The sequence below is a fragment of the Rhincodon typus genome, chromosome 3 (genome assembly GCF_021869965.1).
Source record: "Rhincodon typus isolate 14 chromosome 3, sRhiTyp1.1, whole genome shotgun sequence".
NCBI classification, from domain to species: domain Eukaryota; kingdom Metazoa; phylum Chordata; class Chondrichthyes; order Orectolobiformes; family Rhincodontidae; genus Rhincodon; species Rhincodon typus.
The window spans coordinates 104,931,707-104,955,454 of NC_063334.1; the positions used below are offsets into that span (position 1 = coordinate 104,931,707).

Below are 23,748 nucleotides of genomic sequence, written 5' to 3' on the forward strand. Positions count from 1 at the left end.
CGACTGTTCCTAGTTTTTGCCTATTCAGCCTGTTTGTCCAAGTCACCCTGCAGCCTCTTGGCATCCTCCTCACAGCACACTGCCACCCAGCTTAGCGTCATGTGCAAATTTGGAGATATTTTATTCAATTCCTTTGTCCAAATTGTTAATGTATATTGTGAACAGCTGGGGTCCCAGCACTGAACCCTGTGGTACCCTTCTCGTCACTGCCTGCCACTCTGAAAAGGACCCATTTATTCCAATTCTCTGCTTCCTGTTTGCCAATCAGTTCTTTATCCATGTCAATCCATTATCTCTGATACCATGAGTTTTAATTTTCCTTACTAATCTCTTGTGTTGGACCTTGTCAATAGCCTTTTGAAAGTCCAGACACAAAACATCCACTGATTCGTCCTTGTCCACTCTAGTGGTCACATCTTCAAAAAATTCCAGAAGATTTGCCAAGCCTGATTTCCCTTTAGTGAATCCATGCTGACTTGGATCGATCCTGTCACCGCTTTTCAAATGCTCAGTTACTACATTCATAATAACTGACTCCAGCACTTTCCCCATCACTAATGTCATGTTAACTGGTCTTTAATTGCCCATTTTCTCTCTCCCTTTTTTTAAAAAGTGGGTTTACATTAGCTGTCCTCCAGTCCATTGGAACTTTTCCAAAGTTTATAGAATCATAAAAAAACTAGCTTGTTACTTATTAAACTCAAAGAAATATTTCCAGCTACTTCCATGTAATCACAACACGTCCACAGCTAATTATACAGTGAATTAGTAAGTTAGAATTTTAAACAAAATCCCTGTTGTGGTCAAATGAGAGGGACAGGAGGAGAGCCCTTCAACCCTGCCTCACGTGGTTGTAACAATCCCTTCTTCCTTAACTTTTGAACATTTTTTAACTTATGAATGAAAATGTGTTTGTAAAATTGTATAACTTGAGAAAGAGTTGTTTTGTTATATGCCACACCAAAGTGGCTCCACAAAAAGTAAAGCAGCTGTTACAGAGAAATAAATAAACTTGAACTTCTTTTCTGTTTACACAGCCATCTCAAAAACTGGGGACAAAGCAGAGTTTCTTGGTATAAAAATCATAAAAGATAGGAACATTTGAAATAAGCAGTTATGATTCATTTTTAATATTTATTTTAAAAGTCAAATTTATTGCCAAGTTGCAAAAAACATGCTGAATGTCAAGATGATTTGATTTATGTGTTAATTTTTTTCTTGCTGCTGTTACTGAATAACAGTTGCTCAACCTAAGGCATGCATTTTGCTGGGGATGGCAGTAAGCGAAGATCCAAGTGCAAGAAAAGTCCTTATCTTAGACACAATGTACAGACAAAGTGATGACTTGGCCAAGGTAACTGAAATGGTATGTATTGGAAAAGGAACAGCACAAATTATCTTCCAAACACTATCTGAATTTGCAGAGCGTTTTCTTGCTAAAAAAAATTACATTATTTTCCCCTGTCTGTGGAACGTCAGTGTCACTGGCAATTCCCATTCCTTATTCCGGCAATGTTTCTTTCATTAATGTGGGGGGCTTCAGGACTATTAGTCCAGTAACATTATTTGATGTCATTCAATTATTGGTAACAATAATTTAGTTTATATTTATATTTTCAAAAAATACACTTTATCTTAAAGAAAGTCCATCTGAGAACTAAGCCCCATTTACAATTCATTTAAGTGATACATTATTGCTTTGCTTTGTTATGCCACCGCCAAAATCTGTTTACCTATTACTGTGTCATTTCAGATTTATTCTTCTTAGAACCGCAGAATCATAGAACTTGACAGTACATAAGGAGGCCATTTGGTCCATCATGTCTATACCAGCTCTCAAAGGAGCTACCCAGCTAGTCACATTCTCCAGCATATCTCCACAGCCCTCTAAATTTATCACTTTCAAACATATATCCAGTTTTCTTTTGAAACATTGTATGGAATCTACCTCCACGACTCTCTCAGGCAGTGCATTCCAAATTCTAACAATTCCCTGAGCAAAGAAATTTCTCCTCATCTCACTCCTAGCTCTCTTGCTGACAATCTTGAAATTGTGACCTATAGTTACTGACATATAGTCGGTTCTTAATGTGAGTTTGACTAGAAAGTTTGAATCAATGATTATATTAATGTTAACAGTCTGTGTTTTGAGGAGGGGTTACATTAGAATATTCATTAGTAAGTAGTAATTAAGATATTTGGGCTAGTGGTGTGGAGTTGAAATCCTACTATGGCAACTAGGGAACCTAAATCCAATCACATGGAATACAAAGCTCCTATTGTGAAGAAACTACTGGATTGTCCTAAAAAAATTCACTGATGTCTTTTCAGAAAGGAAAGATGTCTTCCTTGCCTCATCTAGCTGACATGAGACTCCAGCTCACAGAAGTGAGCAGTTTTGGTCGCCTTGTTCAAGGAAAAATATTATTTATTGGAGGCAGTTCAGGGAAGGTTCAGTAGGGTGACCCCTGGTATGGAAGGATTGTCTTATGAGCAAAGCCTAAACAGGTTAGCACTCATCTCACTGGAGTTTAGAAGAATGAGAGGTCCTCTCATTGAAATATATAGAATTCTTAACAGACTTGACAGGATAAATGTTTCCTCTTATAGGACAGTCGTGGACCAGACAGCATAGTTGTAGAATTAAGGGGAACCGATTTAAAAATGAGATGAGGAAGAATTTATTTTCTCAGAGAGTGTGACTCTTTGCCACAGACAGCTATGGGGGCAGAGACCTTGTGTATATTTAAGATTGTGATAGATTCTTGATCAATCGGAGAATCAAAGGTTATGGGGAAAACGCAGGAAAGTGGATGTGAGGAATGTTGTTGGATCAGCCATGATCCTTTTAAATGATGGAGCAGGTTCGAAGGGCTGAACGGCCTACTCCTGTTCCTAGTTCTTATGGTGGCTGTTTCATAGTTACCTTCTGCATTGGCCTAGCAAACGACTGTATTGTATGGTATTCAAGATGGTGATGCTAAACCATCATCTTTTCAAGAGTAATTAGGGGATGGGTAATAAATGCATACCATCAACATCTACATCCCATTTTTTTTAAATGTTGAGAAAGAAAATACAAATTTACACAGCTGTGCAGGCTTTAAATTTTAAGTTCTAGAAACTGTTTCTGGATTAAGGCACAATAATCAACACCTGCACTGAAACATAAAGGTCCAAGACCAACAAAATATTCAGCCTAAACCCTCAAATGCAACACTATAGTAAGCTGCAGGTGTCTACAAGGTGTATCCAACCTGGATCCTGGATGCCTTATTTGATACTGCACAAATATGACGCACAAATAACATCTGTCTTGGAATGCGCAAATGCACTCCAAACACATTTAAAATGGGTACAGCGCAGTACTTTTCTAAGCCTGAATGAATTGTCAGTACCTTTTCCCTTAATGGCAAGTAGTTTTTTCTTATTGCATCTGTCCTTTTAAGGACTTATTCAGAATTGAGTTTAAGCATTCTCTATAACTTGAAGATACCAGACTCATTTGCCTAAAGGTTCCCCACTGCAACAACATTATTGACATCTTAGATATTGGCCTTGAGGGATTGATTAACTCAGTTGACTGGACAGCTGGTTTATAATAGAGTGACACCAACAGCACTGATTCAATTCCCATGTTGGCTGAGGTTACCAGTAAAGGACCTTCTTTCTTACTCTCTCCATTCCTTGAGGTATGGTGACCCTCAGGTTAAATCAGCACCAGTCATTTCTCCTTAATGAGAGAGCAGCCCTACAGTCCAGTAGAACTATTGCGATTTTACCTCTTATCAGTTTTTCCCAATGTTCTCAGGATCTGCTAACTAATTCTTGTATATTTGTTATCTGGTCCAACCTATATGTGACTCAAAACCAACAATGATGTGGTTGACTTTTAACTTCACCCTAAAATGGCCCAGCAAGCCATTCAGTTTGAGGGCAATTAGGGATGGGCAACGAACACTGGCCTTACCAGGAACATCCACGTTCCATGAAAGAATAATTTCTAACAGAACTGCTAAGTAAGATGTTTAAGAAATGTCCAGATCCAGCAACTGTGGTTCTTGGTCAGGTCTTTACAGAATCATAAAATCCCTACAGTGTGAAAGCAGGCCATTCGGCTCATTGAGTCCACACCAACCCTCTGAAGAGCATCCACACCCAGGTACCTGGCACTGTGAGGCAGCAGGGCTAACCACTGAGCCACCGCATTGCCCCTTGTATTATGTATTATTATGTAGGCCTTTGTGCATATTTTTAAAAATTATTACATTTTGAGCATTGCACTGCACCAAAGACAAACTTTAAGAACTGGCAGACAGTAAAACAATTATGTAGAAGTCTTTTCTTTCAACAAAACAAGGAGCAGCTTCCCCTAAGAAGCAATACCAATCATCCCATTTTCACCACCAACAACATCAGCAATCGCCATCCCCATGATTCCTTTTTTTCCAGAATGTATACCTGGATAAAATTTGTTCATCTGTAATAAGATAGGATGAATCCACTACTGAAATTCACATGGTTCTTTATTTTATATATTTCAGGCTGTTGACTGGAAAGGGAAAGAATTCTGGAATGAAATGGAGCAGTTTGGATTAATCCTGCCTAAGCGACCAGAGGGTGTTTAAAGCTAACATTGCAAGATCTCATCCATTTATAGACCTAGGTCTGGAAAGGAACAGAATTTTCAAATGCACAGAACTCCTACAATCACTGTGTGCCTCAAACTAAACAAGAACCTGAATGTTGAGTATATGTGCTTCACATAGTACTGCAATAAAAACAACTAAATATATCTTCACCATTTTGTTGCTTCATATGCAGGATTGTTGAACAGCAAAGACCACAGATGTTCTTTGGAAAATAGTTGATTGAATTTCACTAATGGTTTCTTAAATATTTATCGGAAGTGTTAATCTTTCTGATTATTTTAATAACTTTAAATTTATGGAATCATGAAAACTAGTGAAATGTAAGAACCCTGTCTACTTTAAGATTGTACGTAGAAATTAATCTTAATATTTTTTAAATTTAGACGTTGTAAAATTATCTACAGCAGACTTAGCACAACAATACAAGCTTACATAAGATAACAATTATGTAGACACCTACTATGCTAAATGTTTATCTTACTGCAGGGAGTCAGGTAGAGGAGTGGAAAGGCTCAGGAAAACCAGAAACCAGGATTCCTCACATGATGCCACTACCATTCAATTCTCTATCTGGTACCAGCTTAGCTTCCAGTTGGTGGGGAACTGGTTGGTGAAGTATGTTGAATGATTGTGTATTGGGAATAGACATAGGATGGGGCAATTATGAAATGAATAGGGAATAAAAACCGAAGAATTACAGATGCTAGAAATCAAAAACTATAACTTCAGCTATGAGGATAAATTGAACAGGTAAGAACAGAAGAAGAGTGAAAGGTGATCTAATTGAGGTTTGCAAAATCATGAGCAGGCTGGATAGATCAGCTAGGGAGAACCCGTTCCCACTTGTTAAAGAAATAAGAAAGAGAGGGCATCGATTTAAAGCGATTTACAAAAGAAGCAAAGATTGATGTGAGAAAAAAAACTTTTCACACAGTAAGTAGTTAAGGTATGGAATATGGTGGAGACAGGTTCATTTGAGGCATTCACAAGGGCATTGGATGCCCTTTCTGCGCTGTAACAGATTTATGATTCTGTGATAAAGGCACTCAGCTTCTAGATCTATGTGTGTTTCCCCTGGATGTAGCTCTTGGGTTCCCCAATGCTCAAGAAACCAAGCTGCCTGGAATCAAAGTTAAAAAAATGAACCGCATGGAGACTCACAGCTCCATATTTAATCTGCCTCCTTAGAGTTGGTTGGCCATCAACTGTCAACATTTCATCATCATTTAAAGTCAAAAGTGGACAGTATGGAATGGGTTTGAGTTGGAAATCTGATTTTCTTCACAATTTAATCCCCAGCATATAAACTCATCCATTTGCTTGGGTTAAAATTCCCCCTTTATGTCCCAAAGCATAATGATCAGGTAAACGTTAATGCAGGCTGAAGAAAGAGTTCAAAGAAGAGTCATATTGGGTTTGAAACGATAACTCTGTTTCTTTCACCACAGATGCTGACAGGTTGACTGAGTTTCTTCAGTATTTGTTTTTATTTCAGATCTCTGGCATCTGTAGTATTTGCTTAAACATTAAAAACACGTCTAAGTACAAAGAGTAAGTGAGAGATTAAAAGAAGGAAGACAGTGTAGTTAGTAATTTTCATTTTGAGCCGCACAGCACCAATACTAGTGAAGCCTTAAAAAGGCATGGGCTGCACTGTCAACTTTTTGCACAATATTCTCTGCTAGGCTGGGCATTGGCACGGACGTAGAATAGAATCATAAAACCATACTGTACAGAAGAGGCCTATGGCTCAGCTAGTCTGTACCACCAAAATATACTAACTACCTATACTAGTCTCACTTTCCCAACCTCAGGCCATAGCCTTGAACGTTGTGACACTAAGTGCTCATCCAAGTACTTTTTAAAGGTTGTGATGTTTACCATCTCAACTGCCCTCCCAGGGAAAGCATTCCAGACCTCCATCACTCTCTGGTTGAAAACATTTTTACTCAAATCCCTCTCGACCTCCTGCTTTTCAGTTTAAAATTATGTCTTCTTGGTTTCATGAGAACAGGTATAATTATGACATCGTCCTATCATCTGCTTAATCCCATGAAATGATTAAAAAATGCCAGTGCTGTTCACAAGATGAGCATTTGTTGGCCGTCACAATTGCCCTTGAGAAGATAGTGGTCGATTCTTTAAATGGTCAAGGCTGATCACATGATTATATTTTCAGGAGCTTGTGAACCCCCTGTATAGCATAGGCATTCCAATCAAAGCTAATACAAAAAGATTGAAGAGAAGTCATTTGCCTCCAGCCAACTCTGGACCAAGAAAGGAAAACATCAAAACTCATTTGGCTGAATATCACCAGAAATTGGTTAAATTTCAACTTTGGTGCAAAACATGGAGGGCTTTTCTCCACGAGCTCTGGCAAACTTTTTCACGCCATTTTCTGAAGTACACCTCTATCTATGCATCACACCTGTATCATGCCCCATGCATCCTATCTCCCTCTCGTAAGAAGCAGAAGTACTGCTGGGGCCTCCTGGGATTCTCAGTGCTGGTGCCACATTTATAAGGCACTTGTGCACCAGGTCGAAGTTGAGGGAGAGACCATAGACCATTTGTTTAATGCTATCTGTGCAGCTTAGTGTAGTTCTAGTTATGTAATCAATTGAAACATATTAAGGACACAGGGACAGCAATAAGTCAACCAAATCTGGTACAGAGCTACTGTTAATGAAGCAAGCAAATCTAAGTAAAACACCGGTAATGGGGAAATTAATGGAACCAAAGAGCGACAAATCCCAACAGCCTGATGGTTTTCATCAGCTGTTAAAAAAAGTAAGGGAGCACATGATAGATGCCCTAACTATAATCTTACAGAGTTCTCTAGATACAGAAGTCCTCCCTCTAGATTCGAAAATTGTACATGGCACTCAACTTTTTAAGAAGGCAAAAAAGGAAAACCAAGGAATTACAGACCAATTATCCTAACATCTGTGGTGAGGAAATTGTTGGAAGCCATAATCAAAGATGGGGTAACTGAACATCTCAAAGATTTTCAGTTTACCAGGGAAAGCCAGCATGGATTCATTACAGGTAGGTCATGTGTGACACTGAATTTTTTGAAGAGTTGACTGAGAAAGTGGACAGGAGAATTTCAATGGATGCTATTTATATGGACTTTTAGAATGCATTTGATAAAGTCCCACATAACAGATGATTGACTAAGATAGAAGCTCCTAGAATTGAGGGCATATATTGACATGGCTGGAAAATTAGTTCAGTGTCAGGTGACAGAAAGTAGGGATAATGGGTAGTTATTCAAATTGGCAGGATGTGACTGCTGATGTCCCACAAGGTTCTGTGTTTGGCTTCAATTATTCAGTTATTCATTAATGATTTGGATAATGGCATAGAAAGTGATATAGTCAACTGTAGACAGTGTAGAAGATATATAATTAAAAAAAGGATGTTCATGGATTAGGGGTTAAGGTATGAGGAGAGATTATACAAATTAGGCCTGTTTTCTGTAGAATTTAGGAGGTTAAGGAGCAATCTGATCAAAGTCTTCAAGATATTAGCAGGAGAAGCCAGGTAGATAAACATAAACTATTTCTACTGATTGGAGATTGTAGGTATAGGAAGGCATAGGCCAAGCATTAGGGCTAGATTAATCAGGAGAGATTTTAGGAAGACCTTCTGCACGCAAAGGGTGATAGAGATTTAGAACTCTCTTCTGCAAATGACAGTTGATGCTAGATCAGTTGTTATTCTTAAATCTGAGACAGATACATTTTTGTTAAGCAAAGATATTAAGGGATATGGGCCAAGGCAGATATATGGAGTTAGGCTGCAGATTAGCCACAATCTTATTAAATGGCAAAACAGGTTCGAGAAGCTGAGCGGCCGACTCTTCTTCTTATGTTCCCTATGTTTCTCACTCCTAGAACCATTTTTATAAATCACTGCAGTACTCTCGCCAATGCAATCGCATATTTCCTATAATGTGATGCCCACAACTGTACACAAACTCCAGGTGAGGCCTAACATGTGTTTTACACTAGTTCAAAATCACTTGTTCTCTTGTATTCTATGCCTCTAGTAATAAAATTGAGGACGCTGCATGCTTTATGAATTGCTGTCTCCACTTGTTCAACTATCTTCAATGATTTGTGCATGTAAACACACAGGTCCTTCTGCTCCTGTACCCTCTTCAGAATTGAACACTGTATTTTCTATTGTCTTTCAATGTTCTTTCTACCAAAGTGCTTTGCCACACACTTCTCTGCATTGAACCTCATCTGCTACCTATTTATCCACTCCGCCAACTTGTCAATGACTTTTAGTGTTCAGTTCAGACAATTCTGCAGCATTCTTAGCTAAAGCTTGATGTGTAGAGTTGTTCCTCAGAAAGAGAGCGGATAGTTTAGAATTGCCAAAGATAGTGGGATTTGGTAAAAGTTCCAGACCAGACGTGTTTACATAAAAATCTTGAAAGGGTTATGTGAAACTTAAAAGAATCAAGGCTCAGCTCTACGACAAGTCAAGTAAGAGTCTACCAGATACTCCAAATGGGGAACTGAAGTGACAGTTAAATTAAGCCCTATCGATATGAAGGAAAAGGAAATTCCATCTGGTGTGAGCACTGTGAAAGTGAGCTTTTGTGATTAATGGGGTTATATTTGTACCCTGTGTTTCAAAATATTTAAATGCTTCTTATCTGTAAATTGTTAGGTTTATTCTATTTTGGTTTAATTTCTTTTGGACAATAAATTTCTGTTTTATTGTAAAAGTCAAATCTGCAACATTGCATGCTCATGTTTCAATAAGAGACCACCTTGTTAAGACTGAAAGAATAAAATATGATCTATCAAGCTAAATTTCAGTCTGGGATCTGACCTAAATAAAAGCAAAGTACTGTGGATGCTGAAATTCTGAAATAAACACAGAAAAAACTGTAGAAACTCAGCAGTTCTGGCAACATTAGTGGAGAAAGAAACCGAGTTAATGTTTCAAGTCCAGTATGACTCTTGTTCTTCAGAACTTTCTTCATAGTGGACTTGAAACGTTATGTTTCTCTGTCCACAGATATTCACAGACCGCTGAGTTTCTCCAGCATTTTCTGTGTTTGTTTAGGATCTGACTTATTTAGGAGTAACGTCAGCTGGGATCATATCTCTAGTGAGAGAATGTAAACATCATCAGAAGTGATGTAATGTTACATGATCTTGCTCTTTCTGGTAAAATGAAGCCAGAGTAAGATGTTTCTTAAATAATGTCAATGCTTTCGTAACCTCATCAGGCTCTGTAATTTAGCTTTGAATAATTGTGGTCAAAACAAATATAAACTGGCTGCTGGCAATGCTCTCTGGTAGTTCCAAATTGACAAATTTTGTACCTCACACAGTCCAGTCCTCTGTATGCCCAACTGGGTGTAGGCTCTGCACGCCAATTCAACCCACCAACCCATCAGAAAAGTGCAACAGTCAAAACTGATATTATAGATCTGATGGGATTAGATTCCAACCCCTGGGGCTAGACAGACGAGATGCAGGGAGAATGGTTCCCCTGACTGGGGAGTCTACAACCAGGGGTCATTGACTCATGATATGGGTAGGTTATTTAGGACTGAGACAAGGAAACATTTCCTCGCTGAGAAGATGGTCAACCTGTGGAATCTGTTATCACAGAAGGCTGTGGATGCTGGGTCACTGAGTATCTTCAAAAAATGATTGATAAAGTTTTAAATATTAAAGGCACCAAGGGGTATGGAGACAGCAGGAAAATGGCATTTAGACAGAAGATCAGCCACATTCGTACTGAATAGTGGAGCAGGCTCAAAGGTCCAAGTTAGAGACAAAAAACTGCAGATGCTGGTATCCAAGATAGATAAACAAGAGGCTGGAAGAACAAAGCAGGCCAGGTAGCATCTGGAGGAAAGGAGCAGTCAACATTTTGGGTATTACCCTGTAATCCCCAAAACATTGACTGCTCCTTTCCTCCAGATGCTGCTTGGCCTGCTGTGTTCTTCCAGCCTCCTGTTTGTTTATGAAAGGTCCAAATGGTTGAATTATTCTCCTCGTTTCGATACTTATAGATACAGTGGGGTAGGTGCAGATCTGGCTGGGGCATAAAAGCCAGCAAAGACTACTTGGGCAAATGTCCTATTGCTATGGTACAGACTTTGTGGAATTCTACTAAATAAATGTAAGTTGTCACTGCAATGCAAGTACAGCAAACTTTTTATTAACTGGTACCTATGGAGTGTGCCAGTTGATCAAGGGGTCCACATAAGCAATGTAAAAACACACACTAAGTAATAGAAATGTGATGCAAGGGGTATGCACATCATTGTTATACTTAATTTACAGCATAAAATGCAACTTTGCTTGAAATTTGGAAAGGCGATGGCCTAGTGGTATTATCGCTGGACTGTTAATCCAGCGACCCAGATAATATTCTGGGGATCCAGGTTCGAATCTTGCCACAGCAGATGGTGGAATCTGAATTCAATAAATATCTAATGATGACCGTGAATCCATTGTCAATTGTTGGAAAAAGCCATCTGCTTCACTAATGTCCTGTAGGGAAGGAAACTGCCATCCTTACCTGGTCTGGCTTTCATGTGACTCCAAACCCACAGCAATGTGGTTGACTCTAAACTGCCCTCTGGGCAATTAGGAATGGGCAATAAAAGCTGCCTAACCAGCAACACCCTCATGCGGTAAATGAACAAAAAAAACTTACCGGCAGAGAGCCATCTCACTCACACCCTCAATTGATTGCTCAGACATTGCAGAGGTCACAATAGTACTGTTAACTTCCAGTATTTTGGGTATATATTGAATCAGAGATAGTAGGAACTGCAGATGCTGGAGAATCCGAGACAACAAAGTGCAGGGCTGGATGAACACAGCAGGCCAAGCAGCATCATAGGAGCAGAGAGGCTGACGTTTCGGGCCTAGACCCTTCATCAGAAAAGGGGGAGGGAAAGGGGGTTCTGAAATAAATAGGGAGAGAGTAGGAGGCGGATAGAAGATGGATAGAGGAGAGGATAGGTGGAGAGGAAACAAACAGGTCGAAGAGGCGGGGATGGAGCCAGTAAAGGTGAGTGTAGGTGGGAAGTTAGGAAGGGGATAGGTCAGTCCAGGGAGGACGGACAGGTCAAGGGGGCGGGATGAGGTTGGTCGGTAGGAGATGGAGGTGCGGCTTGAGGTGGGAGGAGGGGATAGGTGGGAGGAAGAACAGGTTAGGGAGGCAGGGACGAGCTGGACTGGTTTTGGGATGCGGTGGGGGGAGGGGAGATTTTGAAACTTGTGAAATCCACATTGATACCATTGGGCTGCAGGGTTCCCAAGCGGAATATGAGTTGCTGTTCCTGCAACCTTCGGGTGGCATCGTTGTATATAGTTCCAAGTTAGGATAGTGTGTAGTTTGGAGGGGAACTTGGAGGTGGTGGTGTTCCCATGCATCTGCTGCCCTTTTTCTTCTGGGTTGTTAAGGTCACAATATTGGAAGGTACTGTCGAGCAGTGCATCTTGTAGATGGTACACAGTTTGGCCAATGTACATCATCAATGAAGGTAGTGAAGTTGGAGGTGATGGATAGATTGCCAATCAAACAGGGCTTTTTTTGTCCTGTGTGGTGTCAAACTTCTTGAGTGTTGTTTGGAGCTGCATTGATTCAGACACTTGAAGAGTATTCCCTCACACTCCTGGCTTGTGCTTTGAAGATGGTGGACAGGCATAGGGAGACAGATGGGTTACAAGTGATGACTTATTTTTGTAGCCAGTGTTTATATTGATTCACTTCAGTTTTTGGTCAATGCTAAGTCCCGAGATGTTAATAGTGGAGGATTTAGCAATGGTAATGTCACTGAATCTCATGAGGCGATGGTGAAATTCTCTCTCATTGAACATAGTTATTGTTTGACACTTGTGTGGTACAAATGTTACTTTATATTTGTTTATGCTAATAGAACTGCTATGCAAGTTGTAAATATGAATATTGAAATCTATAGCACTTGTAACATTGTTTCTTTTTTGATATCAGAGAATGCTATTAAAGAAGGCTTTTCAGAAGCCATAAAAGATTTGATTGCGAAAGTGAATTCACAGTCTTTCGTCTTATTTGGTTGGGAGAGTACTCTATATATGTGGCCGAAATCCCGTGCCAGCACTCTGCCTACAGAACTTCAAGAGACCAGCACCTGCAAAAGTGCCTTAAAACTTGTGCCGTAAGTAACAGAATGAAATGTATGTTTTGGGGGTGGTCATGAGATTTAGACTTAAACCTATGGCATTAATGTTAAACTTCTAATGTCCATTGCAGTTGAATATCCATTTTTCTTTGCTGGTATAGATTTGATCCTTTGAAGTTTTGATTGTGTCTGGAGACTCTTTGAGCTACATAATTTTAACAGTAAAATACAGCTGTTCTGATGAAGAGATCCTGGACCCAAAATGTTAACTCTGCTTTCTGTCCACAGATATTGCCAGACCTGCTGAGTTTTTCCAGTAATTTCTGATTTTGTTTCTGATTTCCAGCATCCGCAGTCCTTTGGTTTTTTTGAACAGTAAAATAAAGTTGTCTACAGATTTGTTACAGGTTGTGCTAGAAGTAAGCATAAATTTGATATGTTGAGTTACACGTCTCAAACAAAAACAAAACCACCTTTATGTCCAACTCTCTATCTTCAAATCTTCCACTGGCCCTACAACTCTTGAGTCCAGTTCTGGCCTTTTGAGTAGTTTTCATCTTTGGTGGCCCTGCGCTTAGCTCCAGAAAACTCTGAATTTTTCTTGCTCTAAAATGCTCTTTCTGTACTTCTGTTCCTTCCTTTAAGATGTTCCTTTAAAACCAATCTCTTTGATCAATATCTTCTTGGTGTCAAATTTGATAGTGATCCTGTGAAGTACCTTATGACTTTCAAATTGTGAACTATCACCATAAGTATGCCGGTTTCTGCAGTGTGAATTTTCTTTGAGAATATAGGTAGCTATATGCTAAATAGTATCATTGACTCATTGAATGACAAATTAATCAGGGTTTGGAATCAAAAGTCAAGTTTTTGTAATTGCAACTGATACCAAATTCGGGGTACTAGCATTGCTTCTAATGAATTTTCGTAGAACATTAATAAAGTTGCAGAATGGCTAAATAATTAGTTCAAAGCATATAAATGTGAGGCACAGTAGTATGAATAGAGAGGGCACTTCTTACAGAATAAATAGAGTCTATCTGAGGTAGATGATGAATGGAATCTTAGAGTACAAATACTTCAATCATTAAAGGTGTGTAAAATGTTAGCAAGGCAAGAGATGCAAGATGCAAGCGGAGGAAGTGGGCTGAGCCTGGGGCTCATCCACTGGAAGTGGGCTGAACCTGAGACTCGTCCACTGCTGTTTGCTTTCATTCTGTTTCTTCTTTTTTTTTCTTTAGCTCTTTTCCTTCTTCCTTCATTTACTTTCCTTTTAAGTCTGGAGAGAGGCTGGAGAAGGAGGACGACTCCGGCAGCAACAACAATGGCAGCAATGCCAGAGTGATTTGGACACAATTTCACCCCAGGCCTGGGTCTCCTGGTGAGTGAGGAACAGGTCCTGGGCTGACTCCTTTGGCCTGGACTCTCAGGCGAGGCTGAGGCTCCAAGTCCGCAGCTAGGCACAGGCGCCTGAAAGAGGAGAAGTGGCAGTCTCAGCAAGGTTTGGCGGTCTCTTCCCGACGTGAAGGTCTTGTCCCTGTGTGGAGGTCATCATCTTCTGCTTCCAGGAATTCCAGTGGCCTGGCAGGCAGTCTTGTCCAAGAATGGCGGTCTTGGCCCAGCATGGCTGTCAACTTCAGGGGACGCTCCTGGCCCAGAATTCCAGTGGCCCGACATGGCAATCTTGTGCCGGTGTGTTCTGGCGTGATATTCTCGACCCAGCTGCATCCACATGGTTTTCCATTGTGACTTATTCAGCTTTCCCTGAGCCTAGGAGCTGTTAATTGAACTGAAATGAACTTTTGCCTTAATTTTACTTAATTTTGGTTATTGTGTACGACTTTGTAGGCACCGTGTTGGGGAAACTTCTCAACGTATTTTTCAGGGAAAAGTACATGTGACCATAAATTTGTATTCTGTTCCACTCTATCCTAACCTATTCTATTCTATAAAATAGCAAAACAAGCCCCATGATTTGATTCCAGAAGGACAGAACTCAGAAGTAGAGATGTTATGCTAAACCCACACTGAATCAGGTCAAAAATCAGACAACACCAGTTATAGTCCAACAGGTTTATTTGAAATCTCATGCTTTTGGAGTCTCGCTCCTTCTTCAGGTGTTAGTGAGAGAAATGGCATTACGCATAGAATTGATAAACAAAAGATCAAAGGGTCATAGAACTGATGCAAATGTATTGAACAAGCCTAAGATGGGCTGTTAAATCTGTAATCAGTTAGAAAGGAGATGCAGGTTTCAAATGAATAAAATGCAAATCCCAGAATTTCTTTCAAGTCACTGTGCCGAGATAACTAAAGGTTTTATCAGTCTACCAGAGGTGCATGTCAGGTCAGACAATGCATTTTAGGTGTGAGGCCTTGTTAGAATCTGTCTGTGTTTTAACTTGGAGTGAGACTGGTTTTATTTCCGAAGTAGGCATTTATAAAATGCCACACTGACAGTCTATAAATTGTGTGATTGCTGAACAAAATAGAATGTATCTGCAATTACAAATCTGCAAAGGCAGATTTACCCCATAGATTTGTGTTTGTGTTTGTGTGTGTGTGTGAGAGAGAGAGTGAGAGAGAGAGAGTGTGTGTGTGTGTCCATGCGTGCACACTCTCTCTCCCTCCTCGTGCGTGTGCGTGCACATGCATGTGCACGCACACGCACAACACACACGTATAAATCTGTGGGGTGAATTTGCCTCTGCAGGTTTGTAATTGCAGATACATTCTATTTTGTTCAGAAAGCACACAATTTATGGACAATGTAGCATTTTATAAATTCCTACTTTGGAAATAAAACCAGTTTGACTCCAAGTTAAAACATAGACAGATTCGAAACAAAGCCTCACATCTAAAATGTATTGTCTGACCTGACATGTCACCTCTGATAGACTGATAAAATCTTTAGTTATCTCGGCACAGTGACTTGAAAGAAATTCTGGGATTTGCATTTTATTCATTTGAAACCTGCATCTCCTTTCTAACTGATTAAAGGTTTAACAGCCATCTTAGGCTTGTTCAATACGTTTGCATCAGTTCTATAACCTTTTGAACTTTTGCTTATAAATTGTGCCTGATGCCACTCCTCTGATTAACACCTGAAGAAGGAGCAAGACTCCAAAAGCTTGTGTTTTCAAATAAACCTGTTGGACTATAACCTAATGTCATATGATTTTTGACTCTGTCCACCCTAGTCCAGCACTGGCACCTCCACATCACATTAAATCATGGCTAGGTCAAACTTTTTGAGTGCTACATGCAGTTCTGATTGTAGTATTGTTAATTAAAAAAATACAAAGAGAAAAATACAGTGATGATGGTGCAGGAAAGATTTACAATGATGATGCAAAATTTATCTGGATGCACGTACAAGAATGGACCTCTCGTTTCTCTTAGAAAAAGTAGGCCGAAGTGTGGCCTAATAGAGATCTGTAAAATTATGAAAAGGTTTTGATAGACGAAAGGAATTAGTTAACCTTTAATAATTTGATTAGTAATCAGAGTAATCCATAATAGGTAATAGTGAACTAGTTATAATGTTGAAAAAAGACAGCCATGTGTTGCTGTTTCCAACTGACAATTTTAAGATGATCTGGTTTGCCACATGGCAAACCTGCTGAAAAGTGACTTAAAATGTTGGACACATCAATATGTTCGTAACTTTTCTAATTCAATATTCACCCATTTTATTCTTTTTGTTCTAAGATTGCCTCTTTTTCACGAAGGGAATCTAACATGCTTTGTCAACAACCTGTTTCACAGCTAATCTAGCCAGGTAATTTTTTTGTTTCATTTATTCTTTTCATTGGATGCAGGTGTCACTGGCAAGGCCAGCATTTGTTTCCCATCCCTAATTCCCCTTGATCTGAGGGGCTTTAAGGCCATTTTAGAAGGCAATTAAAGGTCAACCATATTGCTGCGATTTTGGAGTCACATGGGCCAGACCAAGTAATGGATAATTGTTGTCGTGGTACCTATCATTGAGCCAAGTTTCATCATCCAAATTTGTGAACTCAATTCAATTGTTAGATATGCTGCCGCCAACTGCCATTGTGGAATTTGAACCTAAGTACCCGGAGCTCTTTCCTAGTCCAGTGATATCACCATTATGCTACCTCCTCCCGTTAAATTGAACTTCAAAATATTCAGCATTAAAAAAGTCATTGTAATTCAGATCACATTTCAGAGGTGAAGGAACTGCTCTGTGTTTTTTATACTGTCTATATTTGTTCGGAATTATTAGTTCCCAACCTACTTCCTGCCTGCCTTCAGGCTTGTGTCAAAAACATCATAGACAGTTAGACAGCAGGGTTCTTCAAGCAAATGGGAATTGAAACTACTTTTTTTCATTCAGTTGGAAGGGAGTTTGGCAAAAATTGAACTCTTCCTTCCAGCGCTAACCAGCAGATATCAATGTTTCAGGCCAAAAACTTATAAATTGGTAGAAGCCCAATGTGCAGGCAGAGTCCTCCAGAGCCTAAAAATGTGGTTTTTTATCCCAGCTGCACTTGAGGTGACAATGCAGCTCAACTGTACGAAACACTCCCATCCATACTGTTTCTCAGTCAGACAGAATATCTATTTGGGTCCCAAAATTCCCTTGATTAGGAATCTTGGTCCCAGAATTTGAATGGTTTTTCAGAAATCCTCATGTCATCCTACACTGCATGAAAGAGCTTTCTGTACATGCTGTTGCTTCATATCACCCACTTCCTTGCCCTCATCGACCTTCCAGTACACATTGTCATTCCATCTTACCAACTGAGGGTAGCTGGGGCCTCTGGTAGGTTCTGTGTTTGACAGGCCTCCCTGTTATAAATTTGGAATGGAGAGTGTTGCATGCAGTAGTTTCATGCAGTAAAAGGTTAAGTAGATTCTGACGTGGAGGAATATGGGCAGATCTGGGACTTGCTCGTCAGTCTGTTGGGCCTGGCCAAGATTGACCATGAACACATACAAACAGTAGGCAGTTGTACATCTTGTCAGACTGCCTGTGCTCTTCTGTGGTTAAGTGCACACTTGGGTGCTCCTGGAGAGGGAGCACACTGTCCATTGGTATAATTTACATTGTTCACAATCTGTGGCTGCAGAGGGGTTAAATTTTAAATTTAAGTTTGATTCATTTTGTAACAGTGCTTTCAGAGGCTATCAGTTAGTTTGGTTAATGTTTTAGTTTGCTCAGACCAAAGGTTACTATAATTGAGTATTTCACTGTAGAAATCTGAAAGTTTCTGCCAATTTGTTCTGTTTCTTCAGACTCTATGCCATATCACTGAAAGACTAGTACTGAAGTACCAAGAATGGTCTGAGTTTGCCCTACTTGCATGATATAAACAGACAATACTTGCCAAAACAATTAGAGGTTGTCCATTTTCATAGAAATTTTCATAGAATTCCTACAGTGTGGAAGCAGGCCATTTGCACTATCAAGTCCACACTGTTCCTCCGAAGGGCATCCCACCCAGACCCACCCCCTACTCTATCCCTGCATTTCCCACCCTAGACGCTATGGGCCAATCCACCTAACTTGCACATCTTTGGACTGTGGGAGGAAACTGGAGCACCCGGAGGAAACTAACGCAGACACGGGGAGAACGTGCAAATTTCACACAGACAGTTGCCCAAGGCTGGAATCAACCCTGGGTCCCTGGCGCTGTGAGGCAGCAATGCTAGCCACTGAGCCACCGTGCCGTCCCAATGGAATGGAAGTAAATTTGAAGTGTGATAAGTTTCAAATACTTCCAAACTAAACGATCTCTCTGATAATGAAAATTAGTTTGTACAGTTATGGAGTCTCACTGCTTCTGATTTTAATTACTGTTAGCGATTTTTAACAATTAAATATCATTTATTAGCTTTCTCTTTTTCTATTATTGCTCTTTCTCAAACCCTTCTTTCTTTACTTTTCGTGCTTTCACACTGTGTATCTGATTTAATATTGAGTTATGAATTCCAACTGACACTGCATGGTCCGGTCATTAACAACTTTTCATTCTGCTTGTTTAGGAGCTGTACAGTTGCTATTCAAGGCTGAGATAGACAGATTTTCAATCAGTGAGGAAATTAAGGGTTATTCAGAAAAAGCAGGAAAGTGAGTTGAAGATTATTGGATCAGCCATGATCTCATTGAATGGTGGAGCAGACACGATGAACTGAATGCCTCCATCTGCTCCTACATCTTTTCTTATCTTACCTATCCACGAAGACCCCAGATCCCCTGTAGAGGATATGGTGCTATTGACTATTGCAAGTTTGGCCTCCTTATCTGAGGAAGCATGCTCTGGCTATGGAGGGAGTGCAACAGAAGTTTACCAAATTGATTCCTGGGTTGGAAAGACTGACTTATAAAGAGAGAGACTGGACTATGTTGACTGGAGTTTAGAAGAATGAAGGGATAATTTCATTGAAACCTATAAAATTCTAATAGCACTAGCCAGGGTAAAAGGAAAGGCATTCCTGATGACCGAGGAGTCTCAGTCTAAACATATGGAGTAGTCTGATTGATTGGATGATATATTGTCACTTGTATTTAAGAGAAAATGCGGTAAAATGCTTCAAATGTCCCCAGGCTCTGGCACTGTTTAGAATAACTAAAAAATTTTTAAAAAGGCCTTTAGGACTAAGATGAGACATTTCTTCACCAAGACAGTGGTGAACCTGTAGAATTCTCTGCCACGGAAAACATTTGAGGCTAAACTGTTGAACCTTTTCAAGAAGGAGTTAGATATAGTTCTTAAGGCTAAAGGGATCAAAGGATATGGGGTAAAAATTGTGAACAGGGTACTGAGTTGGATAATCAGCCTTGATCATATTAAATGGCAGAGCAAGCTAAAAGCACCAAATGGCCTACTCCTGCTCCTATTTTCTATGTTTTCATGACCACAACACATGCTTCACTGTGTAAACAATGAGGAACACTGTCACTTGGTTTTAACTTCAGTAATTGTAATTGAGTCATTTAGCTCAGTTGGCTAGTTAGCTACAGTGTAATGTAGAATTAATCCAACAGGGCAGGTACACACTCTGCTGTAGTTTATGGAGGCTGGCTTGAACCTCAAGCTATGTATAACCAACTGTCTCTGTCACTTTGAGACTTAACGCCCTTGATCCTTTGTGGATTATGGCTAAAAATGATCTATTTATATGTCAAGAATTCTGTAGAATTCTAATGTTTCTTGTGAAGTCAGTCTATTCCCATATTTTGAAGACAGCACAGTAACATGATGAAATTTGTCTGTCCTCATGATGCCCCCAAAATCAACAGTTGTAATAGTCTGTGTTGCAGCAGGCTATAGTTCGTCATTTATTCAAAAGGGCAGAAAGCCATTACATAAGTTTGAATCAATATTTTCTTTTTATCCTCTTTTAATTTGATGGAAATGAAGAACTTCAGTTTGTTTCTGTCTGGATTTTTGCCCGTTTGTTCCAATTTTAGTACCAATGCATTTGTCTTGTGTTCTGCAATTGTGCAACTAGAGTTGTGTATTTGGCAGTACAGTCACATCACCTGGCAGCACAAAGTAATGATTTGTATTCAATAGTTAGTATTAAACCTATTGTGCAGTGTATTTCGGCTACATTCTTATTATTTGTTTATAATAAATATGATAGTTTGATATCTTTCCAACTCCTTTCTAATTTCCTGGTTCCCCATTATTATTTCCCCAGCATCTTATTATTTCCCTGGTGTCATTTTTGAAGGGGCCTAAGTGACTTCTGTCTTTTTTTAATATATGTGAAGAAGCTCTTGCTGTCCATTTTGATGTTACTTGCGAGTTTACCTTCAGAGTTTTGTCCTCCCTTTTTATTATTTTTTTGGTTGTCTTCTGTCGGTTTTAAAACCTTAGCAATCCTCTGGTTTATCATTTGTTATGAGCCAGACCAAGCCTCTTCAAAATATTTTAATAAGATGGCCTAGACTTCTCTTATTTTTAAAGGCAAGTGTAAAGCATTGTGTTCCAGATGCAATTCAATTCGTCAGACTACCAGGCTTGAAGCAAAACACACTTTATTCTTACCCTTGGTTAAAATATAAACAAAAGAAATAAGAATTGGTATAACTGAACTCAACTGGAACATTTAACATAATAATAGACTATTTAACTACTAAACAGCAGCTGTTCCAATATAGTAACTTCCCATAAACACACACTTGGCTAAGGCAAATTCTATAAAATAAATTGTCTCACATGGGATTTTGGCAGCAGGAAGAGAACCCAAACTTTTAGCTGTAATGGAGAGTGGAATAACAGCTTCCATATCCAGATTCAAGACCCCAGCAACTATTGAAAGTTAAACTAAAATCCTGATTCTGAGGAGCTTGACCCACCTATTCATGTTGCTTCTATTGGCCCAACTTCAAAAATGAAATTCCCAAGGCCTCATAAGCTGCTTAATTCATTGGCGTGGAACAGACCAATCATCACCTCTGTTTTAATGTCTCTTCATTTAAAATAAAAGCCAAAATACACCTCTTAATGCATAGTATTATCACACACTAATCTTTGCTGCATATTATTTCTTTCAATTTGATGCGATCCTTAACTGCCTTATTTAACCATTGTGTGGCTTATCCCCTTCCTAGAATCCTCCTGCCTCACTTGAATATATCTTTGCTGTGAGCAATGAAAGATTTTCTTAACTGTCTGCCATTGTTCCTCAGCCATCTTTACTGCTAAGCTCATTTCCTAGTCCATTCCAGCCAGCTCTGGCCTTATTCCTTTGCAATTATGCTTATTTAAGTTTAGCATGGTTATTTCTGATGTAGATCCCCTCTCAAACTGAATGGTGAATTCTACCATGTTATGGTTACTATTTCCTAGAGGATCTTTTACACTGAGATTATTTATTAAACATGCCATGTTACACCTGGTCTCAAAAATATATTTTTAAAAGAAAATAAATTACCAGTATCAATCTAATATTTAAATAGCCTGAACCCTGGTTGAATCCATAATGTATTGTTCTAGGAACCTGCCCTGAATACACTCTATTTATTCTTCCTTGTGGTTGTCTTTGATACATGCCTTCATTATCTCCTGAATTATTCCCTGTCCCGCCATACTGTTAGGTGACTACTGCCAGTGTCAACTTTAACTTTTAATTTTTATTTCCATCCATATGGATAATGTGACTTCCAATTCAAGGTCTTTTCTTGCTGCCATACTTATTCCACTCCATACAAGTAATGCTACCCTACCACCCTTTTTCCCCTCCTTGTCCTTTCGAAAAGTCACATACCCCAAATACTTAGTTCGCAGCTTTTATCTCCTTATAACCATGTCTCTGTAACGGCTACAAGGTCATACACATTAATTGTGTTTGAGCCTTTATTTCATCCATTTTGTTCTGAATATTGCACACATCGAAGGAAAAGCTGTTAATTTTGCCTTTTAACACTTCTTATTTTCCGTTTTGACCCATGTACTTTTTTTTAAGTTTGTACTTTCTCCCTTCCTCTCCCTCTGAGTATTGTAATCCAAGCAGTTGCCCTGTAATGCTGCTAAATCCTCTCGCTTTGTAAACCTACATTTTCCCTTTTCCCAAACCCTCCCTCCCTCTAATTAGTTTAAAGCCCCAGTTAATCGATTCACCAGGATCCTGGTCTCAGTACAGTTCGAGTGAAGCCCATTCTACCAGGATATCTTTCTTCTTCCTCGGTATTGGTGCTAGTGCCCCAAGAACTGAAACCAACTCCAATCACACCAAATTTTAAGCCACACATTTAACTCCTTGACTTCACTTACCTATGCCAGTTTGCCCATAGCCCATAATCCAGAGATTATTACCTTGGAGGTTCTGCTTTTGAATTTAGCTCTGAACTGTTGAAAGTTTTTCAGCAAAGCCCCTTTCCTAGTCTTACTAATGTTATTTGTACCAATGTAGATGATGACTACTGGATCCCTCCCCTCCCTCTGTGGAGATGTCCTTAACCCCAGCACCAAGAAGGCAGTACAGCCTTTTAGAGAACAGTTATCTATTCCCCTAATTATGCCGTCCCCTACCATAACTACATTTCCTTTCCCCACTTGAATGAATCCCTGTACAAAGGTGCCACAGTCAGTTTGCTCATTCTCTTTGCAGTCCCCACTCTCGTCCGTACAGCTTGCAAAAGCCTTGTAAATGTTGGACAATTGTTGGGGCTTAGGTTCCTCAATTTAAATCTCCTGGGTCTTCATAGCAGTCTCACCTATTGTCACAACTTCCTATTTTTCCCTGATCAATTTTCACAGATCAATTTTAAACAACCTAATTTGAGGCGTACAACCATTCTGTGGAGCAAAGTGTCGAGGTCACTTTCCTTCCCTGATGTGAAACAGTGTCTGCAGCTCCAACTCCAGCTCCTCACTTCAAATCTGAAGCATCTCGACCTGCAAGTGCTTACTTCAGATGTGTTCACAGTGGATCACCTTAGCGTCCAGCACTTTCCGCAGCTTGTAACAGCGACACAACACCCATCCTGCCATCACTATCGTATCTGATCTAATTTATAAATTAATTACTCAAGATAACCTTGCTCTTTACACTTCACTGTAGCGATATATTTTTAAAAGAAAATAAATTACCAGTATCAATCTAGTATTTAAGCAATTATCTGTAAGAAAAAAGAAAAACACTGGAGACTGAAACATAAAGACCTTACTTTTACTTGAAAGACTAGAAATATTCAACAGTCCAACTCCCCAATCAGCTTAATTCCCTGCACATGCCTTTTTTCCTCTCCCACTCATCTCCTGCTTCGCAGAGTTTACATCTTGTAGTAAACCCTAGTTGAAGCACCTCTGTCCCCCTTCTGCACCTCTGTCCATCAAGTTTCCACTTGCCGTCAAATTTCCACTTTGGACCAAATTTTCAACTGTAGACGGTAGCTCGCTTGGCCTTGGCCTTGGCCTCTCTCTCTCTCTCTCTCTCTCTCTCTCTCTCTCTCTCTCTCTCTCT

General features: G+C 39.6%; 2 protein-coding genes across 2 annotated transcripts in view; both read left to right on the forward strand.

Annotated features, from left to right (window-relative positions):
* The window catches only part of LOC125481966 (ufm1-specific protease 2-like), a 73,796-nt gene extending 69,168 nt beyond the window's left edge, over positions 1-4,628 (forward strand). Inside the window, exons 11-12 of the mRNA XM_048593928.1 lie at positions 1,242-1,366; positions 4,545-4,628. Coding sequence (XP_048449885.1) covers positions 1,242-1,366; positions 4,545-4,628 — 209 coding nt within the window. The remainder of the gene's footprint in view (positions 1-1,241; positions 1,367-4,544) is intronic.
* A 7,976-nt stretch (positions 4,629-12,604) lies between these two features.
* Positions 12,605-23,748, forward strand: part of LOC109912199 (ufm1-specific protease 2-like) — a 46,165-nt gene continuing 35,021 nt past the window's right edge. Inside the window, exon 1 of the mRNA XM_048593938.1 lies at positions 12,605-12,840. Within this exon, the coding sequence (XP_048449895.1) occupies positions 12,605-12,840 (236 nt within the window). The remainder of the gene's footprint in view (positions 12,841-23,748) is intronic.